This window comes from Cotesia typhae, unplaced genomic scaffold (genome assembly GCF_013202065.1).
Source record: "Cotesia typhae breed Kobodo isofemale line unplaced genomic scaffold, CoteBio_Ctyphae contig_27, whole genome shotgun sequence".
Lineage (NCBI taxonomy): Eukaryota > Metazoa > Arthropoda > Insecta > Hymenoptera > Braconidae > Cotesia > Cotesia typhae.
The window spans coordinates 1618256-1631131 of record NW_027423733.1 but is presented as its reverse complement, the minus strand read 5'-3'; the positions used below and the strand labels follow the sequence as shown (position 1 = coordinate 1631131).

The window sequence follows — 12876 nt, the reverse complement described above, 5'->3', positions numbered from 1 at the left end:
GTTGTTTGAGTCCAAGATCTGCTTTCTTCTACGAATTTCCTCCAAATGGTAAGAAAACTTTTCTTCTAATTATAAGTAAATTTTTGTAAAAATCGATTATAAAGTTGCAATCACAGTTGAAAACAGAATGAATAATAAATATTGAAATCATAAGACCTGAAATGTCACCAAAGATTTAAAAAATTTTTTTAATTATAAAATAAATGAGTTGCTTTTTCGTTGCAATCCTTATTGCTAAAGACAACTTATCGATACATGTAGTAAGACGTATCGTGAAACATTTCAGGCAATTCTACTACAAGTCATGTATCGGCCTCTTAAAAAAATTTTTTGCGCAAGCTTATGAGAGTCATCGATTGTATGATTTTCAAAATCGTAATTAAAAATTTATTTTAAATACGTTTGTACAATTCTTCAAATTACATTTCTAAAAATTCATCATAAAATTGTTTTGAGAAAGTTATTTTGCTTTAATAAATTAGACTTTCTGAAAATTCATGAAAATAAAAAAGATTTGTTATTTTTAAATGCTAATTCATATTTAGCGAGGGGATAGATTATATAAAAAGAATTAGATTAATTTTAACTGTAAATTTCATACAATAAAATTGATATATTTAATTAATTAAATTTCGTACATTGGTATTGCAGAGCAAGACCAGAATACCAATAAAAAAAAGACAACTTTCTCTCGGCTGTTAAAAGGTCTGAAAACACACAAAAAAGAAAAGCAGAATCAGGTACAAGCTTCGCCAAAACACAGCAGTCGTATGAAATTAGGTGTTCCTCAAAGGGTATGTTGAAAAATTTTAAGGCTTTATAATCCATTATATGTTACATCCCATTCAGTGAACTATCTGGGACATTCCACGCCAAATCGGACGGTTTGAAAAATTTTAATTTTTGATTTCCTCAATTTTTTTAGATTTTTTTGTACCTGTCAAAAAATTCTTTTCTCGAGATGTTGAGATTTTTTTGATCATCGGTTCGAAAGATATCGAATTTTTGAAAAAAAAAAAAAAAAACCGCTCTTTTTATGGTTTTTTGGTGATAACTTCTTAAAGAATGGTTTAAATCAAAATACTCACTGAAGAAAAAACTTTTGTGTTTTCATGTATTTTTCGAAAAAAAAAAAAAAAAAATATATATATATATATATATATATATATATATATATATATATATATATATATATTTCAAGTGTTTTAATACGTGTTTTTTGATTTTTAAAATTTAAATTGCATTTTTTAAAATGAGTGCATATTTTGATTTTCTTCAAAATTTTTTACAGTAAACTACTGCTCAAACCACAACTTTCTAGGCCAGTCCGGTCATGGGTTTTCAATGGCTACTATTATTTTTCGATTTTTGAAAATTAAAAAAAATTTTTTCCTCCATTTTATCGAATTTTATCATTGCCCTAGCGGTTTAGGCACCACCGTCAAAACTCCGGGTAAACTTGACTGAAACTCGGAGTATCGATGGAGTTTAAGCAGCGTTGTGGCGAAGGAAACGCGGAGTTTCGTGTGCAGTTGCGACACGAAATTTCGGTGGAATTTTGTCAGAGTTTTTATCGAGTATTAAACGTGTTTTAACAGAGTTTTCACGAAGTACTGCCGGTTTTCTCACGGAGTATCATCGGCGTTCTCGCGGAGTATCTACGGAGTATTGCAGGAGTTCTCACGGAGTATCTACGAAGTTTTGCTGATGTTTTTACTGAGTATCCACGGAGTTTTGTTGGTATTTTTTTCCAACAAGTAATTAAGAGAATAAAAAGTAATGAAGAAGTAATTAATGTACATTGTTTTTTAATCTTCTCTGAAATTATATTAATAATATTTAAAAAAATAAATATTTAAATAAAATAAAAAAAAAAAAATACTGGTCTCTCTGGGATTCGAACGTGATACTTTATGATTGGAAGTCCGGCACGTTACTAACTAATCCAAGTCGAATTTATAAATTTATAGCTTTTCCGTTTTATTTAGATTAAGTTAATGTAATCACTGAAAAAATGGTTAAGTCCTATCGCAATACTATAAACTCGAAATTTGCATTGTACGACATGTCAAGATAAATTATAAGTATAATGCTTATACGTGTCAGTATAGCTTGTAACTTTCTTCTCAACGTTTGATCAATTATTTATTGATATCTATTACATATAACTAAGAATTGAAATAAATTAGTCATTTTTAAAATAAAAACTCTCCGAGAATACTATCGAAAAACTCCGCTAGAATACTGGTAATTCTCCGTGCATACTCCGCGAATACTTGACTGAAATTTCATCAGAAAATCATCCCGAAAACATCGACAAAACTCCAATGAAACCCTGCGATAACACCAAAAAAATTCCGTGAATACTCCACTAGAACACTGGTGATACTCCGTGCATACTCCACGAAAACTCCACCAATACTCCATGAATTCTCAGCAGATACTCCGTGAGAACACCGACAATATTCCGCGAATACTCTATTAAAACACTTGCAATACCCCAAGAAAAACCCGACAGAACCCCGAGTCGAAATCTCCAACGTATTTCCAACGTTTCCAACGTCTCAAACGTTGGAATCGCGTTTGAGACGTTGGAAACGTTGGAGATTTCGACTCGGGACGCCGTTAAAATCTTGTGTCGTGACTGCACGCAATACTCCGCGTTACCTCCACTGAAACACCACCTAAACTCCGTCGGTATCCCGAGAAAACTCTATGACGGAGAATACTCTACAGAAACTCCGTGTTTCTTCCGAGTTTTCATCGGGTCATCAATACCGTTAGGGTGGTTTTTTTCTTTCAACATATTTTGAAATACTTCATGTACATTTTTTATTATAATAAGCATAGGAAATTTTTAATAATTAAAAAAGACGAATGATTATTTTTCTATACAACTTCCTGCAATAAATATTTTCTTTATTTGGATAAGAGTATAAAAAAAAAAAAAAAAAAAAACAATGCATTACAAATTTTAAAAAAAACTAGAAAATCGATTGCGCTTTGCGCGCTTCTGTCAAAATGTTTATCACCGGCAATTTAATTGATCAACATGGTTAAATATCTTACTCATTAATATTTAACCGTTACTAAAGTGATCACCATAGCAACGAAAACCGTCAATAATAAAAACGTCACATCAATTTTTTAATAAAGGATAATTTCATAATTCTCTCGCGTATTGGCACTACTGTCAATTTCTTCTAACTGTTACTCTTTCCTTTTACCAATAATTACATTGATGATTTATCTGGAGTACGTACAACCTCTCTTGTAATATTTACTACTGGACGCCCAGTCTAGTGAATTTGTGTAATGTATTTTGTTGCTATAAAATAAATATTTAACTATGAAAGCGAAAGCTAGGTACATAAATGGATACCTAAACCAATTAGTCGACCGAATATTGCGGTGAAGTTTTCACCTGAATCGGATTACACGGAAGCAAAGATGAAGTGAAACTAAGATACAATACTGTCAAATCAATCATTGGAACCCAAAAAATTCGTTCCGCCGTTCCGAAAGATAATGGAACTGTACAAATTAAAGAGAATTATACAATTTATGACCGCGTCTGTACAATTTTCAAAAAAGCACCTGAATAAATGGAGACTTTTCTTATTTTTGTTTATTATTAGTCTTTCTTGATTATTAACAATTTCCTATACTTATTATGATAACAAATATACATGACGTTTTTCAAAATACGTTAAAAGAAAAAAAGGCCATTCGGCAGCCGAAATGGAAGTAGATTTCATGAAAATGAATGTAAAAATCTAAAGTTTTGGATGACGTTTGGTAAAACGAGTGCAACAGCAAATTTCATATTTGGTATAGCGGAATAGGACCTACTTTTGAGATAAAACGTAAAGTATGGTACTCAAATTGAAGCTTATTTAAAGAGCTTTTAGATGCATTTTACAGAATTTCAATAAGTTATCCCATTCAAAAGTTATTCGAGTAAGAAAGTAAAAAAATGTAAATTTTTATAATTTTGAAAATTTTATAATCCTAGCATTTCTGAATAATTTCAAGTCTACACATATGAAATGGTACTCAAATTAAAACTTATTTGAAGAGCTTTCAGATGCAACTAACAGAATTTCGACAAGTTATTCCATTCACGAGTTATTCGAGCAAGAAAGTGAAGAAATATAAATTTTTATGATTTTGAAAATTTCAAAATCCTGGCATTTCTAAATTACTTGACCGATTAAGCTCATCTACGAACTTGACTTCGGTATCTATCTGTAGAATAATTATGTTGAGTTTGGTAAAGATCCGACGTAAATTGGCGACGCTATCGTCGTGACAAGCCGCGTTATATCTGATATATATATATATATATATATATATATATATATATATATATATATATATATAAACTTTTGAACCATATGCATTTTCCGACTCAGCTCGACAAGTATAGTCGAAATATAGCAAAATTTTTCAAAAGTTCCGTCATGAGGGCCAATGCAATAGTTAGATTTCTATGAAATCTACTAAAAACCAATAATAAACTTAGATAAAATAGAGGGAAAAAAATTTTTTTTAATTTACAAAAATCGAAAAAAAATAGTAGCCATCGAAAACCCACGACCGGACCGGCCTAGAAAGTTGTGGTTTAAGTAATAGTTTACTGTAAAATATTTTGAAGAAAATCAAAATATGCACTCACTTCAAAAAATACAATTTAAATTGTAAAAATCAAAAAACACGTATTAAAACACTTGAAATAATTTTTTTTGCTTGACGAGCAGAAAGCGTCAACTTTTGGCCCGCTGCGCTAAACGAAGTTACCCCTTTCTGCCTTCGACGAGCAAAAAAATAGTATACACTCTATGGGAAGTAAATAAGCAAGCCTCAGATCACATGTAATTGTTCGCCAAGGCGAAGCCAACATTTCTTACTTTACTTCCCTCGGTGCGTAATATACTATTTCGAAAAGTACATAAAAAAACGAAAGTTCTTTATTCAGTGAGTATTTTGATTTTAACCATTCCCTAAGAAGTTATCAGCAAAAAACCATAAAACGAGCGGTTTTTATCACGTTTGATATCTTTCGAACCGATGATCAAAAAAATCTCAACATCTCGGAAAAAGAGTTTTTTTATGGGTACAAAAAAATATAAAAAAATTGAGAAAATCAAAAATTAAAATTTGTCAATTTAACCGATTTGGCGTGGACTACCCCATCTAAAAGTCATTGTTTTCAAAGTACAGTTGGTATTATCAAATTAAAATTATTTTCTACCGTAGAATGAAAGAAAAATCAACCTAAGTAGTTACATTTTTAATAACTTAATGACGTCATACGCCATAACTTAAGTCGGAAATTTATAGATCCTTGTTATTGCTTTTATAATTATTTACAAATATTATGTAAAAAATGTATTAATATTTTTCTATTTCCTCTGCTTCTGAATTTCAGATAGATACACCGGATAGTGTACTTCAAAGTGGACTTGATTTAGGTCCTGAAATTAGCCATGCTGTTCTTCGTTCTATGGTAGATCCTAAAGATTATGACCGACTGAGATATTTTCAAATGAATAGTGGTCAATCTAACAGTTTCGAAGAAACAATACACCGGGTAAGTTTTTCACACAATTTTTTCGGTGACAGAGGCGCAATTCGATTATTTAAAGTTAGTAAAATAATTTCAGATATAGATTGAGTGGAAATTATGTTATCACTGCCATTGTTTCGAAAAAAAAAAATTAAGAAAACAGTTGAAGGCCATCCCTGCAACTTTCCGCTAATTCTATACCTTGGCACTTAAAATTGCACTTATGACGTTTTTGAGCTCTTCGAGCTTAAAAATACAATTTGGGTGATATTTTGAGCTCTCCAAGCTCAAAAAGATAGCTTTTCTATGGTTTTGAGCTCTTCAAGTTCAAAAGTCTGATGAATGTTTCATAGAACACTATTTTTTGAATTTTCAAACCGCAATAACTTTTGAATGAATCAACTTATTTTCACGCGGTTCGTGGCACTTGATACAGTTTCTGAAGTCTCATGAAGAATCTTCAAGTTTGAATTGATCAAACTAGGAATTTCAGAGTAATTCCGAAAAAACACTTTCTCTGGTTTTCTTTCGTTCACGATATCTTTCGAACCAATTGACTGATTCTCACGTTCTTGGCGGCGATCGACGCGGATTTTTAAGCTTTGATAATTATTCTGTTTCATAAAAAATGTATATTACTTTGATGGCCTTGAGGGAGCCCAGGCTCTAAGGTCAAATAAATTAGTTAATCAATCAATCAATCAATCTGATGAAAACTCGATTTCTGCAAAACGGGATTGAAAAAAATTACTTCCCGATTTTTGAAAATCTTCGATTTTCTTAGCGGGAAATTAAAAATTTTAGATCATAAGTTACTCTTTATGAGTAACCCTTTCGATAATTAATGACAATGCACGGAAAAAAAATCCTATGAAAAATTACGATGGTAACATAGTAATCCTGGACTAGACATTCAGTATGTTGATTTTTACGATGCTGCCGTCTACAGAATACAATTTGAATTATTGAAAATTACGATGTTATTTAGTAAATTTTTTTTCCGTAAGAGCAAGTGAATAAGGACGCATACTATATGTTTTAATAAAAAAGAGACAGAGTCCAGTAGTTTGCAACGCCACCACCCAAAGATGACCAGCTACTGTATGGAGAGTCTTATTATGTAACTGAACAGAGAAATAGATATTCCCTTTGATGGCGTAAGGGGATAAACCTTGAGACTGTGGCGGAGAGGATACCGGGTTCGACTCCTCGGTGACACAGGATTATTTTTTCAGTGAACTAAATTTCTTTTTCATTTGAGTGATAGAAATTTACGATGTTGCATCGTATAAATTATAATGTTTGAGTTCTGGTCCGGCACTACAATATTTTATACTAAAAATTACGATGTTACCATCGTAATTTTTCATAGGATTTTCTCTCCGTGTGGACAAATACAATTTCTTAAAGTTTCTTAATTAATGAATCTGTACATTTGAATAAAATGATAGAATGTTATTATCATTCATGTACTATATTTCAAAAAAGTAATAATCCATTATATGATGTGAAAAAAATATCACTGTCAATGTCTTTTATTACTGACAGATAACTTTCAAATAAATATAGCCTTGTGGTAATTTTGCAAAATTATGGTTAAGTACTACCCATGTAAAAATCTTTATCAATTCTTGCGCGAGAGCTATTACTTTTGTCACTCTATACCCCATCAAGCTATGCGTAAGCATCTGCTGCAAATTTCTAACCAGAGTAAAAACAGAATTCGGCCGCATCACCGCTGCACGGCTTTTTAAGCGCAGCGCCACCGCTGCACTACAGCCGTGACAATTCTGATTATTTTACAAGTGCCGCATCACCGCCGCACCACCGCCGTGACAAGTAAAGAATTTATCTATTTGCCGCACTACCACCGTGACAAGTAAAGATATTTTTATCCGCCGCACCACAGCTGTGACGGCCCGAGTAAAAACGAAATTATTATTTTTTATGAAAAAATAATAAATTTCGTTCGACCGCCGCACCACTGCTGCACCACCGCCGTTTGGTGGTATATATTGAAATAAAGTATTTGTTGATCATTCAAAAAGCTAAATTAAATTTACTTAGTAAACTTACGACTTGCAGCACTGTTGGTAATGTTCGAGATTTTCATGCTGACGACCCAGGTTCGAATCCCATCGCAGTTTGATTTTAAAAGTTCTATCAGGGTATTTCGATAGGCGTGTCGGTTCTGTTCAACCCGAAGGCCAAATTAAAAATCTACAACAATGCGACTAAAAAAATCAAAAATTTCGCGGTACTCCGGCCTAATTTAAAAACATTTTTTGTGTTTGAATATGAGGCATTTGAATGAAAGAAGATTGAACAATAGGTCTTACATTAAAATTTCTAGTCAGGTTATATATTAATTATTGCGTAATAAATTAATTATGATGTCATTTTTTGTGAAATTGTCGGTATAATTTCGAATAGGTGCAGCGATAGTGCGGTGATGCTAGGGAGAGTAAATTTTTAGCGTGCGGCGTAATAGTCCACCAAACGGCGGTAGTGCAGCTGTGGTGCGGCAGTCGAATAAATATTTTTACTATTCTTGCGTATGAAATCACGAATAAGTTTTAAATAATTCTTGAATCAAGTCATTGTTACAAGATTTTGTGCAAGACACATACGTAGCTTAGCAAAACACTCTGACAATAATCTTGCACAAGCACAAGCTACTTGGGTAACATAGATGATTCCGTGGATGGTGAAAGAGACTGCATCAATTCGTGGGTCACTTCATGAAGGACCAAGTTCAGTTTTATTCAGACAAGTGACGTAAGCTTCAATAAAATTCGTTCGTGAGCTATTTTTGTATTTGTCAATTGGACCTAAAACACCTTGACGTGTGTTTAAGAAAAATATCTTTTGCATCAACTATCTTTGCCATCAGTGCGTTTAATTTAGAATTATTTAAAAATTAAGAATATTATCAAAGTTTTCAATGAAAATTTTTTCTAGATATGAAATTTCAAAATTTAACAAAATTTTTTTAATAAAGTGATTATGCATAGATCGTTCCATATCAAATCGACAAATTTTTTACCCGACTAATAAAATTTTATTTTTTAACTTCTGAAGTTTCACGAGGAAGCCAATAAAATTTCATAATAAAGTCACATAAAATAACTCAAATTTGAAAAAAACTTTTTTTTAATTAAAAAAAAAAAAAGAACAATCAGAAGCGATTGTCGGCAGATCTTGGAAGTAGCGCAGATTTTTGCAGAATTAATTTTTTTTTACCGCGTAAAAAAAAAATAAAAGGGGTCGAAAGTAACTACTATTTGGTCACCTAATACTTCGAGAAAATCACGATTATTTCGAAAAAACCGAAATATTTCATAGACCCGGGCTTCTGAAATTTTTTTCTAAAAGCTGCATTAGAAAACAAAAATTTTTTATTTCGTGTGGTCTCAATCGGTCAATTTTGAAAAAGTTTTAGCGATTTAAAGACAAAAAAACGTTTTTTTTTTTTTTTTCAGTTCGTAACTTTTTTTGAGTTAAAAAAAAAAACCTGAAATAATTTCTAAAAATATCTTTTAGGGGGTAGAAAAAGATAGAAAACTTTGAGCGAAATCGAAGGAGGTCGCGTAACAAATTGGTCGATTTGGCATAGAATGATCCATATAATTTTGTATAGTTATATGAAGTCATATATAATTTTTCCAGAGGTATTGCAGATAATTCTTTGTAATTATCTCGAATTTCCATACAAAATTACAAAAACTTTAATGTAAAGTTTTATGCAACTTATACAGGGTGTCTCTGAAGTGGCGGGAGTAATTGTTGGGGTCGATAGAGAAAAAAATACTGAATCGAAAGTTCCTGAGCCAAAAATTTTTTTGGGCCATAGAATTTGAGTTATGAATTAAAAACGATAGCCAATCAGAAGCGCGCTATTCGAGAAATGAAAATGAGCGGGGAAGTAGAGGAGACGCGAGAGTGAGATGCTGCAATAGCAGCTTACTCGCTCACACAAAGCCGAGCATGAGAGGGGATTGTGACGCTATGAGCCGAGTACGTAAGTGTGAATGAGTGGATGTATGAGGTCGCAAGCGGACGGCTTAATGTATGAGTGTGTGTCCGTGTATCGCAGCATTATTGGAGGCGTTGTAACGCTGAATTAAAGCTAACCGGGTACTCTAAAACAGAGGAAAAAATTTTAATTTTTATTTTTATTCGAAAAAATTTAATAAAAAAATAAAAAGGCCCAAGATTTAACCAGACCCACAGAAACGGAGAGTAAATTTTTAATTCTCATTTATTTTGCTGGGGATTATTTTCAAATACAAAAAAAAAAAAAAAAAAGGCTAAGATTCAACTGGAATCCAAAAAGAGATGGATGAAAAAATTTTATTTTTTATTTTTAATCAGCAAAATTATTTTTCTTTAAAAAAGAGCCCAATCTCGACTGGAGCAAGAAAAAATGATTGAAAAATTTTATTATTAATTTTCAATCAACAAAATTATTATAAAAAAATAAATGGGCCCAAGTCTCAACCGGACCCAAACAAACGGATAAAAATTTTTATTACTTACTTAATTTGCTGGAAATTATCTTTAAAAACGAAAAAATGCCCAAGACTCGATCGGATCCAAAAAAATAACAGTACAAAAATTTTTCCTTATTTTCAATCAGCAAAATTGTTTCTTTTAAAAAAGGCCCAATCTCGACTGGAGCAAAAAAATGATTAAAAATTTTATTATTAATTTTCAATCAACAAAATTATTTAAAAAAAAATAGTCCGCAGACTCAACCGGACCCAAACAAACAGATAGATAGTTTTAATAGGAATTATTTTTAAAAACGAAAAAAATGCCCAAGACTCGACCAGAGCCAAGAATAGAAGAATGCAAAAAAATTTATTTTCTCTTTTCAATAACAAACAAAAATTTATTGAACAAAAATCAGCCTAATCTTGACAAGACGATAAAAAACTGATTGAAAAAATTTATTATCAATTATTAATTGACAAAATTATTTCAAAAAAGAAAATAGGCCCCAGACTCAACCGGACCAAAACGAACAGATAGAAAATTTTTATTACTTATTTCTTATGCTCGGAATAATTTTTGAAAACAGAAGGAATTGCCCAAGACTCAACCGGACCCAACCAAACGGATGGAAAACTTTCATTTCTCATTTATTTTGCTGGGAATTATTCTGTAAAATAATTTTTCAATTAATCGTCAGGTAAAATGTCAAAAATAAATTAAAACAAACATTGAACTCAAGTCCCAATAATTTTGATATTTTAATTAAAATTATTTTTTAATTAATTGACAGGTAAAATGTCAAATAAGGAATTGAAAAAAAAATCGCTCTCGAGTCCTGATAATTTTGATATTTTTATTAAAATTATTTATCAGTTAATTAACAGGTAAAATGTCAACTAATAAATTAAAAAAAAATTGAACTCAAGTCCGAATAATTTTGATATTTTAATTGAAATTATTTATCAGTTAATTGACAGGTAAAATGTAAAAAAATATACTAAAAAAATCGCTCTCGAGTCCTGATAATTTTGATATTATTATTAAAATTATTAATCACTTAATCAACAAGCGAAATGTCAAATGATAAATTAAAAAAAAATTGAACTCAAGTCCGAATAATTTTGATATTTTTAATAGAATTATCTATCAGTGAATTAACAGGTAGAATGTCAAATTATAAATTAAGAAAAAATTGAACTCAAGTCCGAATAATTTTGATATTTTTATTAGAATTATCTATCAGTGAATTAACAGGTAGAATGTCAAATTATAAATTAAGAAAAAAATTGAACTCAAGTCCGAATAATTTTGATATTTTTATTAGAATTATCTATCAGTGAATTAACAGGTAGAATGTCAAATTATAAATTAAGAAAAAATTGAACTCAAGTCCATTGTTTGTCCGGTTGATTCTGGGCCCTATTTTTTTTTCAAAATAATTTTCTCGATTAATAATAAAAATAAAATTTTTCAATCAGTTTCTTCTAGTCCGGTTGAGATTGGGCCTTTTTTGAAGAAACATGATTTTGGTGATTGAAAATAAGGAAAAATTCTTTTAATTATTTTTTTTTGGGTCCGATCGAGTCTTGGGAATTTTCTTCGTTTTTAAAAATAATTTCCACCAAATTAAGTAAGTAATAAAAATTTTTATCCGTTTGTTTGGGTCCGGTTGAGACTTGGGCCCATTTATTTTTTTATAATAATTTTGTTGATTGAAAATTAATAATAAAATTTTTCAATCATTTTTTCTTGCTCCAGTCGAGATTGGGCTCTTTTTTAAAGAAAAATAATTTTGCTGATTAAAAATAAAAATAAAATTTTTTCATCCATCTCTTTTTGGATTCCAGTTGAATCTTAGCCTTTTTTTTTTTTGTATTTGAAAATAATCCCCAGCAAAATAAATGAGAATTAAAAATTTACTCTCCGTTTCTGTGGGTCTGGTTAAATCTTGGGCCTTTTTATTTTTTTATTAAATTTTTTCGAATAAAAATAAAAATTAAAATTTTTCCTCTGTCTTAGAGTACCCGGTTAGCTTTAATTCAGCGTTACAACGCCTCCAATAATGCTGCGATACACGGACACACACTCATACATTAAGCCGTCCGCTTGCGACCTCATACATCCACTCATTCACACTTACGTACTCGGCTCATAGCGTCACAATCCCCTCTCATGCTCGGCTTTGTGTGAGCGAGTAAGCTGCTATTGCAGCATCTCACTCTCGCGTCTCCTCTACTTCCCCGCTCATTTTCATTTCTCGAATAGCGCGCTTCTGATTGGCTATCGTTTTTAATTCATAACTCAAATTCTATGGCCCAAAAAAATTTTTGGCTCAGGAACTTTCGATTCAGTATTTTTTTCTCTATCGACCCCAACAATTACTCCCGCCACTTCAGAGACACCCTGTATATATGATTCCATATGAATCAGATATAATTTTATACAATTTTTTTTACCAGGCCGAGTCGAAAAAATGAACTTAGATGAAATATAGTCAATTGTTTTAGTATAGCAGTTAAGTTCATTTAAGTTAATTTTTTCAACCCCGGCGGACGTGCAGATCCTTTGAAAGTTTTGTTTTTCCTGAACGTAACGCACTCCATAATCTATCTATTACTAAGTTTTTAAGCTCTTTAAGCTGCAAAACTTGATGATTAAAAAAACCATCTCTGGGAAAAATGATTTCTGAAGCAAATCAATCGAGTTTTATTCGACTTTCGGTAGTCGATACAGTTTTCCAAACAAAAATTAGTATACTGCCTATGGCCAAAAAGTTGGATGTTCTAATAATAGACTTTTCTGCCCTCCGG

General features: G+C 31.2%; 1 protein-coding gene across 3 annotated transcripts in view; it reads left to right on the top strand.

Annotated features, from left to right (window-relative positions):
- Positions 1-12876, top strand: part of LOC141525863 (uncharacterized) — a 76692-nt gene that overhangs the window by 23357 nt on the left and 40459 nt on the right. For all 3 annotated transcript variants that reach the window (XM_074240551.1, XM_074240552.1, XM_074240550.1), the window contains exons 4-6: positions 2-48; positions 652-794; positions 5432-5593. In XM_074240551.1, coding sequence (XP_074096652.1) covers positions 2-48; positions 652-794; positions 5432-5593 — 352 coding nt within the window. The remainder of the gene's footprint in view (position 1; positions 49-651; positions 795-5431; positions 5594-12876) is intronic.